At 50.7% G+C, this 22,735-nt stretch overlaps 1 protein-coding gene and 1 pseudogene across 10 annotated transcripts in view; one reads left to right on the top strand and one right to left on the bottom strand.

Moving 5' to 3' along the window:
• Positions 1–12,733, top strand: part of rapgef2b (Rap guanine nucleotide exchange factor 2b) — a 62,745-nt gene extending 50,012 nt beyond the window's left edge. For 6 of the 10 annotated variants that reach the window (XM_030367702.1, XM_030367707.1, XM_030367708.1 and 3 more), the window contains 12 exons: positions 443–683; positions 1,644–2,027; positions 2,329–2,540; positions 2,815–2,938; positions 3,817–3,840; positions 6,545–6,771; positions 7,409–7,576; positions 7,942–8,091; positions 8,653–8,857; positions 9,088–9,584; positions 9,819–10,100; positions 10,447–12,733. In XM_030367702.1, the coding sequence (XP_030223562.1) occupies positions 443–683; positions 1,644–2,027; positions 2,329–2,540; positions 2,815–2,938; positions 3,817–3,840; positions 6,545–6,771; positions 7,409–7,576; positions 7,942–8,091; positions 8,653–8,857; positions 9,088–9,584; positions 9,819–10,100; positions 10,447–10,472 (2,540 nt within the window). In that variant the 3' untranslated portion in view covers positions 10,473–12,733. Of the gene's footprint in view, positions 1–442; positions 684–1,643; positions 2,028–2,328; positions 2,541–2,814; positions 2,939–3,816; positions 3,841–6,544; positions 6,772–7,408; positions 7,577–7,941; positions 8,092–8,652; positions 8,858–9,087; positions 9,585–9,818; positions 10,124–10,446 lie in introns of all 10 variants that reach the window. The other 4 variants (XM_030367703.1, XM_030367704.1, XM_030367705.1 and 1 more) reach the window with 4 other exon arrangements.
• A 7,193-nt stretch (positions 12,734–19,926) lies between these two features.
• On the bottom strand, positions 19,927–21,040 carry LOC115552754 (E3 ubiquitin-protein ligase TRIM39-like; annotated as a pseudogene).
• Positions 21,041–22,735: the final 1,695 nt, after the last annotated feature.

The raw sequence follows: 22,735 nt of genomic DNA on the forward strand, positions 1-22,735 counted from the left end.
GTTATGTATACAGTATACAGTACGATATACAATATTATATATCTAAAGTATACAGTATGATATATATCTCTCGAACAGACCTCTGGGACCAAATCCTGGGGGGTAGAGTACTAAATGGTCCCCTGTACCCCCCCCCAGACCTCTGGGACCAGGTCCTGGGGGGTAGAGTACTAAGTGGTCCCCTGTGCCCCCCCCCCAGACCTCTCGGACCAGGTCCTGGGGGGTAGAGTACTAAGTGGTCCCCTGTGCCCCCCCCCCAGACCTCTCGGACCAGGTCCTGGGGGGTAGAGTACTAAGTGGTCCCCTGTGCCCCCCCCCCAGACCTCTGGGACCAGGTCCTGGGGGGTAGAGTACTAAGTGGTCCCCTGTGCCCCCCCCCAGACCTCTGGGACCAGGTCCTGGGGGGTAGAGTACTAAGTGGTCCCCTGTGCCCCCCCCCCAGACCTCTCGGACCAGGTCCTGCGGGTGTTCAAGGCGGACCAGCAGTCGCGGTACATCATGATCGGGAAGGACACCACGGCGCGGGAGGTGGTGGCGCAGAGCATCCGGGAGTTCGCCCTGACCGCCGCGCCCGACGCCTACTCGCTGTGCGAGGTGTCCGTCACCCCGGAGGGCGTGATCAAGCAGAGACGCCTCCCGGAGCAGCTGTCCAAGCTGGCCGACCGCATCCAGCTCAGCGGCAGGTCAGACCCGCACACTCCCCCGCACACTCCCCCGCACACCCCCCTCTCCCTCCTGACTCTCCCTCCTGACTCCCCCTCCCCCTCCCGACTCCCCCTCTCTGACTCCCCCTCTCTGACTCCCCCTCTCTGAGTCCCCCTCACCCTCCTGACTCCCCCTCTCTGACTCCCCCTCTCTGACTCCCCCTCTCGCTCCTGACTCCCCCTCTCTGACTCCCCCTCTCTGGCTCCCCCTCTCTGACTCCCCCTCTCTGACTCCCCCTCTCTGGCTCCCCCTCTCTGGCTCCCCCTCTCTGACTCCCCCTCTCTGACTCCCCCTCTCTGGCTCCCCCTCTCTGACTCCCCCTCTCTGGCTCCCCCTCTCTGACTCCCCCTCTCTGGCTCCCCCTCTCTGACTCCCCCTCTCTGAGTCCCCCTCACCCTCCTGACTCCCCCTCTCTGACTCCCCCTCTCCCTCTCTGACTCCCCCTCTCTGAGTCCCCCTCACCCTCCTGACTCCCCCTCTCTGACTCCCCCTCTCCCTCTCTGACTCCCCCTCTCTGAGTCCCCCTCTCGCTCCTGACTCCCCCTCTCTGGCTCCCCCTCTCTGGCTCCCCCTCTCTGACTCTCCCTCTCTGACACCCCCTCTCTGACTCCCCCTCTCTGACTCCCCCTCTCTGACTCCCCCTCTCTGGCTCCCCCTCTCTGGCTCCCCCTCTCTGACTCCCCCTCTCTGACTCTCCCTCTCTGACACCCCCTCTCTGACTCCCCCTCTCTGACTCCCCCTCTCTGGCTCCCCCTCTCTGACTCCCCCTCTCTGACTCCCCCTCTCTGACTCCCCCTCTCCCTTCTGAGTTGTTTCACTTGTTCTGTAGTAAAAAAGCGTGCATAAACAAAGTTTGATTCGATCTGCAGCCAGCCTTCCCCCGTCCCCGCGGTAACCCCTCCCCCGTCTCCGTGGTAACCCCCCCCCCCCCCCCCCAGGTACTACCTGAAGAGCAACATGGAGACGGAGACGCTGTGCTCGGACGAGGACGCCCAGGACCTCCTGCGGGAGGGCCAGATCTGCCTGCTGCAGCTCAGCACGGTGGAGGTGGCCACGCAGCTCAGCATGCGCGCCTTCACGCTGTTCTGCGCCATCGAGCCCACCGAGTACATCGACGACCTTTACAAGCTGCGCTCGCGGCCCGGCCCCGCCGCCCTGAAGCGCTTCGAGGACGCCATCAACCAGGAGACCTTCTGGGTGGCCAGCGAGGTGACGCGGGAGCCCCACCAGCTCAAGAGGATGAAGACCGTCAAGCACTTCATCAAGATCGCCCTGCACTGCCGCGACTGCAAGAACTTCAACTCCATGTTCGCCATCATCAGGTGAGCCTCAGGGGGCCGGCGGGGGGGCCTGGTCTGGTCTGGGGGGGTGGGGGGGGGGGGGGGGGGGGGGTCTTGGGGGGGTCAGGGGGTCTGTGACGGTCCGGTCTGGGGGTCTTTGGGGGGGTCTGGTGTGGGGTCTTGGGATATGTGGGGGCTTCACCCAGCAGTTTGATTCCCAGCTCAGGATCTCTTGTTCTTCCACCACTGGACCATATGAACCCACGTCTACCTGTAGCCTCGCTCCTCTGTCCCCTCTATCCTCTATCCTCTGACCTCTGACCTCTGACCCCTGCCCTCCCAGCGGTCTGAACCTGGCCCCGGTGTCCCGGCTGCGGGGGACCTGGGAGAAGCTGCCCAGCAAGTACGAGAAGCTGTTCGGGGACCTGCAGGACCTGTTCGACCCGTCCAGGAACATGGCCAAGTACCGCAACGTGCTCAACAACCAGAACCTGCAGCCGCCCATCATACCGCTGTTCCCCGTCATCAAGAAGGACCTCACCTTCCTCCACGAAGGTAGACCACGCCGCCTAGACCCCGCCCCCTAGACCCCCAACCCCTAGACCCCGCCCCCTAGACCCCCACCCTTCTACACCTTCCTCCTACCCCCTAGACACCACCCTCCTACCTCCATCCTCCTACCCCCACCCTCCTAGCCCCACCCCCTACACCCCACCCTCCTACCCCTCTTCACCTCCTACTGCTCCTCCCCTCCTACTCCTCCTCACCTCCCCCTCCCACAATGCATAGCGGCGTGCGGACGTCCTCCTGACTTGCCGTCTGTCCCCAGGGAACGACTCCAAGGTGGACGGGCTCATCAACTTTGAGAAGATGAGGATGATCGCCAAGGAGATCCGCCACGTGGGCCGCATGGCGTCCGTCAACATGGACCCCGCCCTCATGTTCAGAACCAGGTACCGTCTAGAACCAGGTACCGTCTAGAACCAGGGCTCCTCTAGAACCTGGTGTCCTCTAGAACCAGCATCAGGGCTCCTCTAGAACCAGGACCAGGTATCCTCTAGAACCAGGTACCGTCTAGAACCAGGGCTCCTCTAGAACCTGGTCTCCTCTAGAACCAGCATCAGGGCTCCTCTAGAACAGAACCAGGACCAGGTCTCCTCTAGAACCAGGTTCCCCATGGCCCGGTTCCTGTATTTGTTCTGTACCATGTGCAGCAGCCCTACTGGTCCGCCTCGCTAGCATCACTGGTTCTTCTCAACAAGTCCACGCCTCTACTTCAGCAGCCGTCTCCTTGACGACCGTTTCCTTAGCGACCTGCTCCTCCCACTCTGTCTGTCTAACGTGTGTTGCTGGTGGCCTACGTGTTTGTCCAATCATATCCTCTCTCTGGGTCTGTGGGTCATGTGAAGTCCTCTTCCTGGTTCTGTGGTCATGTGATCCCTCTGCTCCTCATGTGATTGGTTACTGCTTCTCTTTGGTGATCTTGGTGATCTGTCCTGTCCTAAGCTTGTCTTCTCTCTCTCCCACACACTGTCACTCTCTCTGACACTCTCTCTGTCCCTCTTTCTGTCTCTCTCTCTCTCTCTCTCTCTCTCTCTCTCTCTCTCTCTCTCTCTCTCTCTCTCTCTCTCTCTCTCTCTCTCTCTCTGTCCCTCCAACACACTCTCTCTCTTACACTTTCTCTCTCTTTCTCTCTCTACCACACACTCGCTCTCTCTCTCTCTCTCTCTCTCTCTCTCTCTCTCTCTCTCTCTCTCTCTCTCTCTCTCTCTCTCTCTCTCCCTTCATTCCTCTCTTCCTGCTGCTGCTTCTCTGTGGTGACTTCCTGTAGGAAGAAGAAGTGGAGGAGTTTAGGGTAAGTCTTCAGCGCCCTTTAACCTCTGACCTTTATCCTCTGACCTGTCCCCTTTAACCGCTGACCTCTCCATGGCCTTGATTTCTGCTACTTCCTTCAGCGCTTGCCTTTGATTCGTCACCCTAACATTATGTCACTCTTGCCATAATCAGCTCCACCAATCAGACAGCTGTATCTGAAACCAGGGGTGCCCAATACGCAGGTCAATGTCGACCGGTCGATCAGACCAGGGCTCATTGATCATTTGGGAACTTAATTATCCAACCATGAGGACATGTGCCACCTCCTCAACATTATCTGGTTCTCCTTCTTTATGCCATTCAGCCTTTTCCCAAATGAAGATTATTAATCCAAATGCCGTTCCACCATAACTCATGGTCATTTGGAGCCTGCTTGAGACAAGCTACCAGCAGCTACTGTTCGGACTATGAAACCCTGGCTGACTCCATTTAGTGGAAGTCGTCAGAATATATACTCAGTATATATGAACAAATATTTGTTTAGTATTTTTTTATGTAGGTAGATCATTTTGACCTGCTCATTTTGAAAGTAGCTCCCAAGCCGGAAAAAGTGTGGGCACCCCTGTACTGTAGAGACTACCGTATATCTACTGTACTGTACTGTAGAGATTACTGTATATCTACTTTACTGTACTGTAGAGACTACTGTATATCTACTGTACTGTACTGTAGAGACTACTGTATATCTACTCTACTGCTCTATGCTGTAGAGGCTACTGTTTATCTACTGTACTGTAGAGACTACTGTATATCTACTGTACTGTACTCTACATTAGAGACTACTATATATTAGGGCTGTACGGTATGGACTAAAATGTATATCACGGTATACATGGTGGCCGTGACGGTATTATATCACGGTATGTTAACTTTATCTTCTAATTTCGATATAAATGCCTCTGAAGGGGTAAAATACTGGAAAGGCAGCAAAACCGCATACATTTTTTTTTTAAATCTATTCTCAAGTTACTTCCATCTCTGAAAAACATTAATGTTTAATAGTATGGATTAGTTTCTCCACTTGCTTGCGGACCTCGCCGTATAGTTTTGGCATCTCAATTTGGCTGAAGTGTGTGCGGGCATTTAACGCGTACCTGGGATCGAGTGTTTTGACCATCTCTTTAAAGCCCTTTCTATCGACATTTTGAAAGGGAACCATGTCCACACAGGTAAACAGTGACAACGTTTATCATCTCGTTCCACCACTGGCTTTTTGTTGTAAGGACTGGTTTTCAAAATGCCTGCGGAAGCAATGTCTGATTGCAGAGATGGCTTCACGCTACCAGCGTCTGTCTCATACGTTGTGGAATGAGAGCTTGTGAAGGGACTATTGCGCAAGCACGCAGGAGCGCTTGCTGCGCACCTGCGTACTTGCGCAATTGCATACTGCCTGAGAATGCAGTATCGCTGTCAATCTGTCCCTGGGAAAAGTAACGTGGTGCCGAATTGAAAAAGGAACTATGTTTCGTTACCATATTTTCAGTAGTTGCTCGTAACTTTACTTTTTACATGAAAAAGTAGTTAGGGAACTGTATTAACGCATTGTTTACTTTGTTACGCGTTACACACAACATTGTCTACCGGTCCCGAGGTAACGTCAAAATCCATACCGTAGGGCAAATTCACACCGGTATACCTTCAGCACCGTTTATACCGTACACCCCTACTGTATTTCTACTGTACTGTAGAGACTACTGTATATCTACTGTACTGTAGAGACTACTGTATATCTACTCTACTGTACTTTAGAGACTACTGTATATCTCTACTGTACTGTACTGTAGAGACTACTGTATATCTACTGTACTGTAGAGACTACTGTATATCTACTCTACTGTAGAGACTACTGTATATCTACTGTACTGTACTCTCACTCTACCTGTGGATGCTGTTGGTTTGAGAGGTGCATCTGTCTGATGGTTGGACCTCTTACTGGAGAGTGACTAATGGCCGATTGGTTTGTTTAAATAATCTGATGCATGCAGCAGCCGTGTGACCAGATGTTTAGAACAAGCAGTTTGCATCCATTGGTTTACAATAGAACCAAATTCAGCTGGTGTTTAACTGAGAGCTGAACTCTAAAGCAGATCATGTGACTCCACATCCTGCTCTCCTATTGGCTAACCGACCTCAACCCTTTAACCTGCTGCCAATGCCTGGAATGTCACAAGTTCCTCTCTGCATGTCATTGTATGTTGCTGTTTTTACACACACACACACACACACACACACACACACACACACACACACACACACACACACAGGAGGCTGGATATAAAACTGCATATTTATCTTGTCTCTTTTGTGTTTCTGTCGTCTGTGCGTCTGCAAATGTGCACATCTCTTTGTTTGTGTTTGTATGGGGATGCATCTTTTATTATGGTGGTCTGTGTACGACCTGTGTGTGTGCGTTTGTGTGTTCCATTTTTGTGTTCCGTGTGTGTGAATGTCTGTTTGTATCGTCTGTGTGTGTGTGTGTGTGCGTGTTTGTGTGAATGTCTGTGTGTGTTTGGTGTTCGTTTGTTTGTGCGGTGTGTATGTTCTCTGGGTGTGTATGCGTGCGGCGTGTGTGTGTGTATGTTCTCTGTGTGTGCGTGCGGTGTGTGTGTGCGTGCGGTGTGTGTGCGTGCGGTGTGTGTGTGTGTTCTCTGTGTGTGTGCGTGCGGTGTCCGTGTGTGTATAAGCAGGTCTCTGAGCCAGGGCAGTGCCAACGCGGCGGTGCTGGACGTCAGTCAGGCCGGCGGCCATAAGAAGCGCGTGCGGCGCAGCTCCTTCCTGAACGCCAAGAAGCTGTACGAGGACGCGCAGATGGCCCGCAAGGTGAAGCAGTACCTGGCCCACCTGCGGCTGGACGACAGCGAGGACAGCCTACAGGCCCTGTCCCTCCAGTGCGAGCCCTCCGTCTGCACCCGTGAGTCCCCCGCTGGAAGCGCGCTAGAACCTCACACACTAGAACCTCACACACTAGAACCTCACACACTAGAACCTCACACACTAGAACCTTAAACTAGAACCTCACACACTAGAACTTCAAACTAGAACCTCACACACTAGAACTTCAAACTAGAACCTCACTAGAAATTCACTAGAACCTCAGACACTAGATCCTCAAACTAGAACCTCGCAATAGAACCTCACACTAGAACCTCACACACTAGAAGTTCACACACTAGAACCTCACACACTAGAACCTCACACACTAGAACCTCACACTCTAGAACCTCACTCAAACTTCACTAGAACCTCACACACTAGAACCTCACTCGAACTTCACTAGAACCTCACACACTAGAACCTCACTCGAACTTCACTAGAACCTCACAAACTAGAACCTCACACGCTAGAACCTCACACTAGAACCTCACATGCTAGAACCTCACACTAGAACCTCACACGCTAGAACCTCACACTAGAACCTCACTAGAACCTCACACTAGAACCTCAGACTAGAACCTGCCATATGCTAACAGCTTACAACTAACTGCTCTCTCTCAGTTCCTAAGATCCTGCTAACTGCTAACGGCTAATGGCTAATGTCTCTCTCTCAGTCCCTAAGATCCCGAGCGGGCGACGGTCAGACACGTCTCCGGTGGTGGCGCGGGCGGCTAGCCAGCAGCGCGGGCAGCTAGCGCGGGGGGGCCCCGGCCTGCAGGTCCCCGCCGTGGCCCTCTACCCCTCCCGCAAGAAGGTCCCAGTGAAGGACCTGCCCCCCTTCGGTGAGACCTGGAGGGTCACTACACTGCACTCTGCTGCCACCTGGTGGCCTTGTGTACCACTGCACTCTGCTGCCACCTGGTGGCCGTGTGTAGCACAGCACTTTGCTGCTACCTGGTGGCCGTGTGTAACACTAGACTCTGCTGCCACCTGGTGGCCGTGTGTAAAACTGCACTCTGCCGCCACCTGGTGGCCGTGTGTAACACTACACTTTGCTGCCACCTGGTGGCCGTGTGTACCACTGCACTCTGCTGCCACCTGGTGGCCGTGTGTAGCACAGCACTCTGCTGCTACCTGGTGGCCGTGTGTAACACTGCACTCTGCCGCCACCTGGTGGCCGTGTGTAACACTGCACTCTACTCCACAGGCACCAGCTCTCCTCACTCCCTGAAGAAGATCTTGTCTCTGTCGGAGGAGGGGACCGACAGACAGAGGAGACCCCAAGAGGACACGGTGTCCAACACCTCCTCCCAGCTCTCCTCCCCGCCCACCTCCCCGCAGAGCTCCCCCAAGAAGGGTAAGACCGTCTCCATGGTGATCACCACAAGGACACCCAATTGTGATGGTTGACTGATTTGATCGCAGGCAAGAGCCGACAAAGTTGTACCTACGATTAATATTAGAGTTGCTTTTTTGCGAAACGGAAACACAATTCAGGCCTGTTCAGGCCAGTTGATGGATGCAAATCCATCCCTTGGAGAAGTGTGTCTCTCAGTACATTATCCACGTTCACATATATTTCTCCCTCCCCCACATCCTCCTCCCTCATTATCTTACCTTCTGCTCCTCCTCCTCTCCCCTCCACCTCCTCCTGTCCCTCCTCCTCTCTCCTCCTCTCCCCTCCACCTCCTCCTCTCTTCTCCTCCTCTCCCCTCCTCCTCCTCCTCCTCCTGTCTATACTCCACCTCCTGCTCCTCTCTCCTCCTCCTCCTACTCCTGTCTCTACTCCACTTCCTCCTCTCCCCTCCTCTCTCCTCCTCCTCCTCCTCTCCCCTCTACCTCCTCCTGCTCCTCTCTCCTCCTCCTCCTCCTCCTCCTCTCCCCTCTACCTCCTCCTCCTCCTCCTCCTCCTCCCCAGGTGTGTCCAGAGGAGGTGAGAGCTACGCAGAGAGCGGTGTCCACAGCGACGTCTCCTCCCGCTCCAGCCTCCTCAGCACCTCCTCCTTCGACATGCAGGAGCAGCGGAGGCAGCGGAGCTCTGGGGGGGCCGACCCGGCCCTGGGGGGGGGCGGGGCCCGGCTGGAGAGACGGGCCACCACCGACCCGGACCAGTACAGCCTGGGGTAGGAGCACACACACACACGGACACACACACACACACAAACACACACACGGACACACACATGCAGAAGCACAAACACACACACGCACTGGCACACACTTGTACACACACACACACACACACACACACACACACACACACACACAAGGCTCAGAGCTGTACTGAAGCTTTCCTCTTTCATCTCTTTAAGTTGACCTCTCTCCTCCCCCCCCCCCCCCCCCCCCCCCCCAGCTCCTACTCCTCCATGCAGGACTGCCGCTCCCTGTACGCGGGGGGGCCCACGGTGCTGTCCTCCCCCAGCAGTGAGGAGCTGACGGGGGACCAGGGCGACCGGGTGTCCCTGGACGCGGCCGACAGCGGGCGTGGCTCCTGGACCTCCTGCTCCTCGGGCTCCCATGACAACATCCAGACCATGCAGGGCCGCAGCTGGGAGACGCTGGCCTTCGTGGCGGGGGGCGGCGGCGTGGTGGGCGGGGGGGGCGGGGTCCCAGCCGGGCTGTGGGCCGCCCAGACCCGCGGCAGCTGGGCGTCGGCCAGCTCCTCGTCCTCCTCCTCGGCGGCCTACTGGGGGGAGGAGTCGGAGGGGGACACGGGCACCATCAAGAGGAGGGGCGGGAAGGAGGTGAACGCCGACGGGGAGACCAGCAGCATCACCTCCACCGGCTCGGAGGACGCAAAGCACCGCGCCACGCCCTCGCCCATCACCACGGGGGGCAAGGGGCTGCTGGGTGAGGCCCGCAGAGTCCTACCGCACCCTACTGTAGTCCTACTGCACCTTACTGTAGTTCTACCGCACCCTACTGTAGTCCTACTGTAGGCCTACATCCATGCAGCTATATAGATAGGGGGTGTGTGTGTGTGTGTGTGTGTGTGTGTGTGTGTGTGTGTGTGTGTGTGTGTGTGTGTGTGTGTGTGTGTGTGTGTTGAACTGACCCGTGTTGCTTTGCGTCCGGTTGCCGTAGCGAGAAAGGACGGGCGTTACCGGGAGCCCCCCCCCACCCCCCCGGGCTACACGGCGCTGACCGCCGCCGACCTGCCGGACGGCCCGCCCCCTGCCGCCCCCAGCGCCCCCGTCGCCACGACGACGGCCGGGCCTCTCTGCAGCCGCCGGCCCCCCGACTATAGCACGGCGCTGCAGCGCTCCCGCATGGTCACGCAGTCACCTGACCTGCAGCACCGGCCCCCCCGCGGCCCCCCCCACGGCCCTGCCCACGGCCCCCCTCGCCCAGAGGAGGAGGAGGAGGGTGAGTCTTAGTGAGGCCCAGAGGTGAGAGGTCAGGGAGGTCCGGGGGTCACGACCCTGCATGCTAGAAAACTACAACTCCCCCGTAGCCCCACCGAACTACAACCCCCATCACATCCCCGAGGTGTACGGTGGGCTGTCCCCACGGTTACCAGACCAGTGATCCTCACACCTCCTCTGTCTTCCTCCTGTCCGTAGAGCTCCTGCATGGAATGAACTAGATGTTCCGTATGAGACGTGGCCTTAGAGACTAATGTTAACTCACTCTCTCTCTCTCTCTCTACCTCTCTGTCTCTGTCTCTGTCTCTGTCTTTCTCTGTCTCTCTCTCTCTCCCTCTCTCTCTCAGACGATGAACAGGTGTCTGCAGTCTGAAGGGGGCGGGTCTTCCTGCAGTGATGAGAGGCTCCGCCCAGTAGAAAGGGGCGGGGTCAGAGAGACTGACGTGTAGAAGGACCAATAGACTCATCATCAGTTACGTACGTGCCTGCGGCCTCTGATTGGTGGAGCTGCCGCCGGCCCCGCCCCCTGCCTTAAAGCATCTCTACTGTGAAGACGACGGACTTCTGGCACTTTGGACGGAGACTTCCTGTTAGAGAGAGGGAGGCTTCCTGTTAGAGAGTGGGAGCCCTGGTTGCCATTAGTAACGGACACAACCGACTGTTGCCATCGGCGACGGACGCTGAATAAATTGAACTGACGTGTTGAGCCTCATCTGCACTTTGTGTTTTAGTACGAGAACAAAACCCAACTTCCTGTCTTACTTCCTGTCCCGTCCCCCTCGGCTTGTCTCTCTTCTTGGACTCTGAGAGACACCCCCCCCCTCCCAACACCAGACCAGTATTATTACAAAAACACATACACACACGCACACATCAACACACATCAACACACATCAAGACACACAACACACACATCAACATACACAATAGCACACGCACACAGATTAAAACGCACACACTGGACCACAACCACGGATCAAATGGCACTTTCAGCACAGCAGCGTGAGGTCAGAGGTCAGCGTGAGGTCAGAGGTCAGCGTGATCCAACGCTGTTCCAAACTCAATGTTTTTAATCGACTGATGAAGGTCAAAGCACAGAGTCGCGTTACTGCGCCTCTGCACCCGGTCCTGGTCCTCACCCGGTCCTGGTCTTCAGGGTCCTGGTCCTCAACCCGGTCCTGGTCCTCGCCCCGGTCCTGGTCTTCAGGGTCCTGGTCCTCAACCAGGTCCTGGTCCTCGCCCCGGTCCTGGACTTCAGGGTCCTGGCCCTCAACCCGGTCCTGGTCTTCAGGGTCCTGGCCCTCAACCCGGTCCTGGTCCTCAACCCGGTCCTTGTCTTCAGGGTCGATGACCTCTGAGGTGAACCAGCGGTGACCCCTGATGACCCCAGGCGACCCCTGTTGACCACTGCGGTGACCCCCGCTGACCCCTCGGCCGCCGGTCACATTGACCAGCGTCGGAGGCTCCGGTAAATGAAGAAGAAGAAGAGTTTCCTGAAGGAAGCTCTCAAAGGTTTTGGATTATTTCTCTGACTTTGTTATTGTCATTTTTTGTAATGGCTGCCGATGGATTGTGGGTAAAATGATGCGTTTGTAAACCGTGGTGAGATCATGTGTATATTAGCACCCGTTCGATAAACAACTTGCACAACAAGGAGAGCGCAGACGCCGGTTGAGCGGTCATCCCTACATTATCCCCATGCTAATCCCACTGCTAATCCCCATGCTAGTCCCACTGCTAATCCCATTGATAATCCCTTCAATATCCTTATGATAATCCCAAATGCTAATCCCACTGCTATTCCCACTGCTAATCCTCACTCAATCCCACTGCTAATCCTGTCAATACCCGAATGCTAATCCCAATGCTAATCCTTTCAATACCCCAATGCTAATCCCAATTCTTATCCGATCAATACCCTAATGCTAATCCCTTCATAGACCCAAAACCTATCCAATGCTAACCCTTTCATACTGCCAATGCTAATCTCAAAGCTAATACCCTCATAATCCTAGTGCTAATAACATTGCTAATCCCTCCACAGACCCACCGCTAATCCCTAAAAGAATCCCTTAATATGATAATCCAAGTGATCAACCAATCAAATTCTCAGTGCTAATTCCAGATTAATCCCATCACTGATCCCAATGTGTTCCCAGCTCTAATCTCTGAAAGTCCACTCTAATCTAGTCCCACTCTAATCTAATCTCACTCTAATCTCTGCATAGTCCCACTCTAATCTCACTCTAGTCGATTTCCACTCTAATCTCTGCATAGTCCCACTCTAATCTCTGCATAGTCCCACTCTAACCAGTCCCACTCAAATCAGTCCAAGCTCTAATCTGTCCCAGCTCTAATCAGGCGTAGATCACAGCTCGTCAGCCTAGTGGTAGAAGTGTGTTTAATGACTGATGTCAAAGACGATGTACATTTAACTGTCCCCCGCATCATTTCTCGTGATACTTCCACATGTATGTCTTTTAAAAAGACAGTTGATGAAGTATGTATCTGTTGTTTTTTTTGTATTTTTAATACAATAATTGTAAATATTGGTTCTATTTTTGTTCAAATGTACTGTTTATGCCTCAACCTCCAGTGGAACGCTGGAGATCAATAAATACTGCGTTAAGAAGCCGCCGCCTCACACTTCCTGTTCACGACTTCCTCTTCTCTACTTCCTGTTAGCCACTTCCTGTTATCCATGCCCTCTTATCCACCATGGACCTATTAAAGAAAGGACAGGAAATTATAAAATGGCGCCCATTCATTCCTATGAAAACTACTCAATGGCGCAGGGCAACATCAAGGGGAAATTTGCTTCATCATGGGAGCCAGCCACGCCCTAGTTCATGACATGCCGGATGCAGAAATATTCTCGTTGTCTAGCATTGTTAGCATTGTAGCATCGTAAGGGAGAGATCTGTCTACACATCCCTCGGCGACTTGGAAGTGATAAAAAGTCAACACAGTGACTAAAAACCATCAACGTCATTCATGTTAAGTAAAAAGAAAAACCTTGGACACGAGAAGAAAAATAAAATAAAATGGCTAATAAAACGCTTGAGGAGGCGTTTTGAAAAGGGAAACTTGCATTTTATTGGTACATGGTATAAAGATAATTATGAGCCTTTGATTGATATCCAGGCATTTTTTGCGGAGACACATTCCTGTTCCCCACTTGTATTTGAGTGAACGGAGATATCTACTTCTGGGCCCCTTGAATCGATGGACCCGTCCACAGCCCGCTTAAACAGCTGCAATACCAGGCTTGGTCGATGAGCACTGGTGGATTGAGGAAGTATGCACTGTTCCTGGGGCCTTGTTATCCACTCGCTGTTATCCGCTTTCTGTTCTCCACTTTCTGTTCTCCACTTCCTGTCTCCATCGTCCCCCGCACCCGTGAAAGTCAAGTCGTTGATGGCTAAACTGAACTCCATCGCTTACCGTGAAAATTTGCAATGGTTTATGGGATGAGTAGTTCCTTCCCACGTGCACAAAATAATGTACACTGTACACACAATAATGTTTATTTTTGCCCTGAATCAAATGCAGCACTTTTTGCAGACTGAACCGACCCGCACCCTCCTGTGGAAATGCGCCATTATGCTCAGGTCTACCTTGACGAACGATTGGCTTGGTTCAACGCTTAAACTCTTTATCTAACAATTTTAGAAAATGAATGGGAAATTTACTTCCGGACCAGCCATTCAAAATGAGGGAGGGCACTCTTCGGGTTGGCAAACTCCGGCCCATTTTTTAATCTGGCCGTCAGCCATATATATAAAATTCAGATTAAAATATAATTAAATTTTAAATAATTAGAACAGATAATTAGAGTGCCAGGGGTACATTTTAACATCATGAAACCACCAGGTAGGGATGTCTGAAGCAGCTTTATCATATGCACTCTAGCCCATGTGTTATTGCGGTGTTTTCAGTTTAATTAATTAACAATGATAATAGTATTTCTCCCCTTATTTGATGAACTAAAGCAGCGAGGCCCCTCGGGGCCATCAGGGGGCGCTGCTGACTCAGGACTCCAGTATCGCTCCTCTCTGCGGTACATCGCGGTCTCCTTGCCCACCGCCGGGCCTGGGCCAGGGGGTCGAGGCTCTGGTGGGCACGGCCTCTCAGAGTGGAGGTGTCTGGTCTCTAGTGGTTCTGGTCCAGGCTGGTCTCTGGTCTCTAGTGGTTCTGGTCCAGTCTGGTCTCTGGGCTCTAGTGGTTCTGGTCCAGTCTGGTCTCTGGGATCTAGTGGTTCTGGTCCAGTCTGGTCTCTGGTCTAGTGGTTCTGGCCCCTGCTCTTGAAGAAGATGTCAGCTCTCAGTTCTTGTTCTCCACAACATGTTTACTAGATATGACACATAAACATCCCATAATACCTTATATATCCTAACAGGATATATAGATATTGATTAGATCATTGATCTTTTTACTGTCCGGCCCTTTACCAATAACATCAATAATCCACGAGTTAAAACGACAACAGAACAACAAAACAGAGAATACAGATGAGGGGGAGGGTGGAGAGAGGGGGAAAGGGGGAGGGGGGAGAGAGAGGGAGAGAGAGAGAGAGAGAGGGGGGGGGGGGGAGACTGCATGATTACATTTCAACTTCAATCGTGAGTAATAATAATGATTGAGCTGACTCAATCCAAGCCAAGTCTTCACATGATGAGGCTGAGGAGGAGGAGAGAGGAGACAGAATGAGGAGGAGGAGGAGGAGGAGGAGGAGGAGGAGGAGGAGGCTGAGGAGGAGAGAGGAGACAGAATGAGGAGGAGGAGGAGGAGGCGGAGGAGGAGGAGGAGGAGGCGGAGGAGGAGGAGGAGGGTTTCGGAGGAGGTGCTTTTGTAGAGCTGTCCTTCATCAGCTGGACCTCGGAGCAAACTCCTCCTCATGACCACTCTGAGCTGAGAGGAGGAGACAGCAGGAGGGGCTGAAGGGAGGAGGAGGAGACAGAAACGGGTGCTGGGAGGAGTAGCAGCTATATAACCTGTAACAGTGGCACACACACACACACACACACACACACACACACACACACTACTCTCAGATCAAACTATAGATGTTTTCCATGAGCTTTTATCAGCATAACTATTCGATTATATACGTACTTTGTTAATCATAATTCTAAATATTCCGTTGTTGTTGACATGCTGGGATGTCTCCAGAGGTCTGTCATGGTCCACCAAGCCCACAGTGAGTTGAGGAAGAGCCGGCGGGAGGGACTGAAGACTGGGCCAACGTCAGGGGGCAGGACACCTTAGAGACCTGCTGGGATCCAAGGGGCTGGAAGGACCTTCCAGGTGTGCTGCTAGGATAACCAACCAGAGCTCTGGAGAAACATCTGCTCAGCTTGGAGGATTTGGACTGAAGAAACGGGAACATTCAGTTATAGTAGTATAAAATAGTATCAAACATTCCAGATCATTAACAGATGCACGTATCATTGACTCTCTTTCAGACTTTATTTCTGAAAGGCCACTAACGACACACTTGGCGACTTATTCAGACCATCAGGGAGAAGGTGACACACATATTGGTGAGCTGGGGGGGGGGGAGTGGTTGGCTTTCGGGACTGAAGCCCCGAATCTCACTTCAAAAGCCCCCAAAGCTTCTTCATTGCCATCTAGTGGAAAGGACATGCAATAGCATTGATAATTCTTCGCTACAAAATAATGGGCCTATTGTTGGCTAGGCACAGTAAGCATACCAATTCTATAATACAAAAAGAAAACAAACAAACAATCCATCTCTGCAATCCTACTTTTGAATCTACTGAAAGTTAGTCTCAATTTTGCCAATGTAGTTTACATAAATATCTCTAGAGGTCAATAGTTAGGTGGTTATTGTTCCTTTCCATTAAATAGTATTGTCTTGAGCAGGCCCTGCAACTGAAAATGTAGGCTATGAATTAGAAAGGATTTAGGATTGCCCAATGTCCAGCAGGTCACCCTAAAATGGACTAGAATGCAGGAAATCGCATCTTAGAAATTGAGTCCAGCTGACCGTCCCATGGGAGGAATGCCTGGAAGAGGCCTTTGAGAGGAAGCTATCCAAGTACGCGGGACTGGTCGGTGTCTGTCAGCAGGCTGGTGGGAGACCAAGGTGTCTCCCGGTGGAGGTTGGATGCGGGGGCTTTGCAGCCCGTTCCCTGAACAGAGCTCTCAGCAGTTTGGGCATCGAGGGAGAGAGACAGAGGAGGGCCGTCCGCAGTATGCATATGATGCGATGCGGCAGAGAAGGCCTCAAGATGGCTGTGGCTCAAAAGAGGAGAGCCAGGGAGTCATGGTAGCTAGCTAGCCATCTGGACACAAGCTGAGGCCTGATCAGCCCCGGCTGGGTCACCTGGAGGAGGGCGTGTTATGTTGAAAGACCCGAAAACATCAGATGATCCCAGGCACAGCACTGATGATGTGTCCAGAGGCATCAGTTGATGTATGTACACAGCAACCAGAATGTATCTATTGCACTTAAATTATCTATTGCAATGATAATGTAGGCCTACACATTACAATACTTTGCCTTTTCTTTTACAGTTTTTCTCAATCCTTTAAACACGTTTTCTGAAACTATAGCTCAATTTCTCAAAACTCCAAACACAAACCTGAGAAGAGATAATAATTTTGTCAAAACTCACAAATTCTTCTCAAATCAGATTTTTTCCACCAAACAGTAAACACAGCTATCAAATGAATATCTCTTGGAGAGCACCAATTAAACACTGGTGCGATCAATTCAAAACAATTCCATCAAAATACTATTTACATGTTTTGGCTTCATGAGGCCATGAGGCGCCTGGTGGCCGGGTTTGCCACGGAGCCCGGTCGGGCACAGCCCGAACAAACTACGTGGCACCCCCCCTCTCTTCATCCCATTGTTGACCTCAACTGAGGAGGTTGTCGGACATTGGAAGGAACACTTTGAGGAACTCCTGAATCCGAATAACACGCCCTCTATGTTGGAGGCAGAGCTCGAGGTTGATGGTGTTTCGTCGTCAATTTCCCTGGTGGAGGTCACTGAGGTAGTCAAACATCTCCGCAGTGGCAAAGCCCCAGGGATTGATGAGATCCGGCCAGAAATGCTAAAGGCTCTGGGTGTTGAGGGGCTGTCATGGTTGACACGCCTATTCAACATCGCGTGGGAGTCGGGTACAGTGCCAAAGGAGTGGCAAACCGGGGTGGTGGTTCCCCTGTTCAAAAAGGGGGACCAGAGAGTGTGTGCCAATTACCGGGGTATCACACTTCTCAGCCTCCGTGGTAAAGTCTACTCCAAGGTGCTGGAAAGGAGGGTTCGGCCGATCTTCGAACCTCAGATTGAAGAGGAACAATGCGGTTTTCGCCCCGGACGTGGAACTACGGACCAGCTCTTCACTCTCGCAAGGATCCTGGAGGGGGCCTGGGAGTATGCCCATCCGGTCTACATGTGTTTTGTGGATCTGGAGAAGGCGTATGACCGGGTCCCCCGGGAGAAACTGTGGGAGGTGCTGCGGGAGTATGGGGTAAGGGGTTCTCTCCTCAGGGCCATCCAATCTCTGTACTCCCAAAGCGAGAGCTGTGTTCGCGTCCTCGACAGCCAGTCAGTTTCGTTCTCAGTGGGTGCTGGTCTCCGCCAGGGCTGCGCCTTGTCACCAATCCTGTTTGTGATATACATGGACAGGATATCAAGGCGTAGTCGTGGTGGGGAGGGGTTGCAGTTCAGTGGTCTGAGGATCTCGTCACTGCTTTTTGCAGATGATGTGGTCCTCATTGGATCGGCCTGTGACCTTCAGCACTCATTGGATTGGCTGGCGGCCGAGTGTGAAGCGGCTGGGATGAGGATCAGCACCGCTAAATCTGAGGCCATGACTCTTAGCAGGAAACCGGTGGATTGCTTACTCCGGGTAGGAAATTAGTCCTTAGCCCAAGTGAAGGAGTTCAAGTACCTCGGGGTCTTGTTCGCGAGTGAGGGTACTATGGAGCGTGAGATTGGCCGGAGAATCGGGGCAGCGGGGGCGGTATTGCGTTCGCTTTACCGCACCGTTGTTACGAAAAGAGAGCTGAGCCGCAAGGCAAAGCTCTCGATCTACCGGTCGATCTTCGTTCCTATCCTCACCTATGGTCATGAGGGTTGGGTGATGACCGAAAGGCCGAGATGAGTTTTCTCAGAAGGGTGGCTGGCGTCTCCCTTAGGGATAGGGTGAGAAGCTCAGCCATCCGCGAGGAACTCGGATTAGAGCCGCTGCTCCTTTACTTAGAAAGGAGTCAGCTGAGGTGGTTCGGGTATCTGGCAAGGATGCCCACTGGGCGGCGGGCGCCTCCCTTGGGAGGTGTTTCAGGCACGTCCAGTGGGGAGGAGACCTCGGGGAAGACCCAGGACTAGGTGGAGAGATTATATCTCAACACTGGCCTGGGAACGCCTCGGGATCCCCCCGTCAGAGCTGGTCAATGTGGCCCGGGAAAGGGAAGTCTGGGGCTCCCTGCTTGAGCTGCTCCCCCCGCGACCCGACCCCGGATAAGCGGATGACGATGAGATGAGATGAGATGAGGCCATGTTACATATTCCAGTGCATAAAATTGTTTAGAAATGGCTAGTTGCAATTAGGTGGTACATATAGTATAAAGATTGTTGCCATATTGTAATACAATACTGTGAATATATCATATAAATATTGCATTGACAGAATCGTATCAGAATAGGATACAATTTGTCTATCCAATGAGCTCCAATGGGCTAAACTCACAATCCCAGCTTCCCAGAATTATATTGTAAACCTATAGTTGATACTGCAACATTGTTCTGACAATACACCAATGTTACCTATTTTGGCAAATTACAGTATAGTATTTGCGCTGATAAGTAAAATGAAAAACACTACAGTAAGAAAATGTTTAGACTGTCTTTCGGGGGATGTAATGATGAAATCAGTCCACAAATACAAAAAGGTAACACAGCAAATATTTATTTGTTACTGTAATACAGTAAAATGTTCAGCTGAACTGACTGCATAAAAAGCCTTTCGTAGGCCAACAAAAAATATAATTAAGAATATAAATGAGGTGAAATAGATCTACGTGTAAATCAGTCTGTATCCCACCTCCGATCCTGATCAGGCCAGAGGACCATATAAAACACAGTAGCGCTCACCGAGTCCTCTTTTATGCTCTGACACTGGATTGAAGTGTTTTGCCAGTTGAGTTTGAACAGTTGAGAAGTGAGTTAGACTTATTGGTAATTAGTTGTAGAATTTTGAAGGCCAGTGTTTCCAGGTGAACCAAGTGTGCTAAATGATGAGATTTGTGCTTAGAATTTGTGATTTAGAATTTCTATATGCATGAAAACAGTGTAATTGTGTTTAGAGGCAGGATTCTGGAGTCTTGTAGTTGATACATGATCTTCAAATTTTCAGAATTGTGTGCATAGTTCCATTTTTGTGTGTATACAATCAAGAAAAACTATTAAAATCACAAGTGTAAGAACATTAGATAGTTTTGTCATTCAATATTCAGTAGTTAAACCCAATTGAGATGTTAAAATAATGAAATTATAATTCATACATGTTAATCCTCTAAACATGTTCTACATAACCAACGATTTCTTTATCTTTAAACGTGTAAAAAAAAAGTAGAGGGAAAACAGACACATAAATGTAATTGAACCCTTTATATCGGTTAAATTCACCAACTGGGGTTAATTCTTAAGGATATTTTCCTCGTTAAATGACAGCAGTATGACATTAATGCAGATCTCTCAAATCTCACATAGTAGAGATTCTAATTTTATACTAATTCAGGAAACAACATTAGTTGTTTCGGTTGTTTGATTATTTGGTTATCAAACAAAAGTCCTAGTCTGTTTGATTGACAGGCGATATGATCATGGGGGCAGAGTTTTTACCACCAACATGTAAACCTGGATAGAGGAATGGATAGAGAGGATCAGTAAAGGTGCAGTCAGTAGCAGAGTAGATATGAACCCTGGCTTCCACATCATAGAAGGAGACCCGACCCTCATCATAATCAACAAACACCCCCACCTTCTGGAGCTCAGCTCTCAGAGGGAGATGGACAGAAGGGTTATCTAACTAAATAACAACCCATCCTTGTTGTAGGCAAGACTCCAGTAACCCATCTCAGGGGTACACATGGTCTCATCTTTTCTGTTGATGGACTCTCTGACCACTCCTAACCACCATAAAGTCTTATCTTTAACCTGGACCTCAAAGTAAAATCTCCCTGAGGAGAAGCTCTGCCACGTGAGAACAAATGCATACTTTGTAAATCTCTTAGAGTTGTCTGGGAGTACCTTCCCTACACCTCCATCATGTACTTGTTTCCCATCCTCAGACAGGATGAGGTTGGGATGAGCTGTATCAGGATCCAGAGTCACATCTACTTCATACTGCTGGACCCTCGTCAGTTCGGCATCCTCATGCAGCTTCTTCATCTCCATGTTCAGTGTCTCCTCCAGCTGATCCAGGGATCTCCTCAAGGTCCCTACGTATGACGGAGGATGGACCTCCACCGCCGTCCAGTCTCTGGTGGATGGAGGATTCTTCAGGGATCTGAAGGTCTGGAGGAAGTGGAGGTGGTCTTCAGTGTGTGAGAGCTGCTTCACCTCTGAGCTTCTATTGGTCAGATCTTCCATTTCCTGCTCCAGCTCTATGATGAGGTCTTCAGCTTGTTTCGCTGTGGATTTCAGTTTCTCTTTAACCGTTTGGTTGAAATCTTCCCGGCACTTTTCAACACAGCCTATCAGAGCAGTGAAGACCTGTTCACCATCAGATATCTCTCTGTCTGCGTCTTTGTTGCTAATTACTACTGTGGCTTTGATCTCCTTGATCTTTAGTTTTCTCTCCTGGATCCTCTGCAGAACTTCAGCCGCCATCTTCCCCAGCTGGGCCGTCTTCCCTTCATATTCCTCCTTTAGAGGTACAACAGGATGGGACTTGTGGTCTGCCTCTGTGCAGAACGGACACACACACCTGTTCAGTCTGGCAGAAGAGCTCCAGAAGTCGGTCGTGTTTCTTACACATCCTGTCTTCCAGACGGTCCATAGGCTCGACCAGCCGATGTTTCTTCAGGCCTGCTACTCTCTGATGTGGCTCCAGGTGGGTTTGGCAGTAAGAGATAAGACATACTAGGCAGGACTTCACGGCCTTCAGCTGGGTCCCAGTACAGACGTCACAGGGAACTTCTGCTGATTCAACAAAAGGCTGCTCTTTTACTCTTACGGACATTCTAAACTGAGCTGCCAGCTCTGATAAGAGGGTATTGACTTGTGGATCCTGTCTTGTGTCAAAGATCTTGTTGCAAACAGGACATTTGTACTTGACTTGTTCCTCCCAGAACTTTGTAATACAGGTTCTGCAGAAGTTGTGTCCACATGGTATGGTAACTGGGCTGGTGAACACTTCCAGGCAGATGGAACATGAAAAGTCCTCCTCAGACCAGGAAGTGATAGCAGAGGCCATTCCTAGACACAGACAACAAGGTTTATGTATTGAGCAATTATATATTTCTAATTCCATAACGGGAAGCGAGATTTAATCATCTCTCGTGCTGTTACCTTGTTTTGGTTACTATCCGTCACACTATTTTTTTCCAAAATGCGGTTGTTTTTATCTCCTGAACGGGGGACACTGCTTCCACGTCGGTGGCTTTGGTTTCTCTGAACTAGAGCTGTGTTGAAAAAATCGATTTTCCGATTTTTAATCGATTCGCATATTAATGACCGATTATCGATTCGTACGTCCAAAGATCGATTTTTTTTATTAAAAAAAAAAAAAAAAAAAAAAATACAATTTCGAATTTTATAAGTTAAAAATTTATATTTTATATATTCATGGAAAATATTCATGGGATTCCCCTGAACACTTAGGGTGCTGCATATTCTTGAAAACAAATCTTGAGTGTGGTTTTAGAACAGATTTGAACATGCTCATATAGACGCCATTCAGTGCTTTTACAGTTTAAAATGTTCTGTTCTTATGTTCGCACTTTAAAGAAAAGTGCTCAACGTTTACATTTTATACTTCCAGTTTCAGTACTTCTCAGTTTAATAAGTGTGAGCAGTTTTAAAATAAAAATGCTTTTGGTAGCAACCGCTTTTGGGTGAATTCTTAATTATTTTCAAGCATAATAATAATGCACTGGTTAGTGTCCCAGTAGGAATCCACTGTTGTAGATATAGTCACCTCAATGATGTCCTCCATTTATTGTCCTGAATTATCTTTCTTGAAGGTAGATTGACCCTTAACCTTTTCATCAGTCTTCCAGCCATCAGTAACTACCAATACTTGTAAGATTTGCTGTTTAATATTGATAAAATACTAGTTTTAATATGTTGCTTCTCTACACAGTCATGAAGTGAAGGAAACGGTTCAAATACATTTTTCCTTTTTAATAACATTAACCCCCGGATCGAATCGAAATCGGATCGAATCGGAAATCAGATCAAAATCGGATCGAATCGGATGGAATCTGAGAAAATCGGAAAAAATCGATTCTGAAAATTAAAAATCGGAATCGAATCGATTCTTGAAATTTGAATCGAAACCCAGCTCTACTCTGAACCTCAAGTTTTGTTTCGTGAACAACACGCCCCCTTACACCGAGTAGGGTCCAGCTGCAGCTGTCATGCCAAATTTGTATCGG

The sequence above is a fragment of the Gadus morhua genome, chromosome 10, assembly GCF_902167405.1.
Source record: "Gadus morhua chromosome 10, gadMor3.0, whole genome shotgun sequence".
Classification (NCBI taxonomy): Eukaryota; Metazoa; Chordata; class Actinopteri; order Gadiformes; family Gadidae; genus Gadus; species Gadus morhua.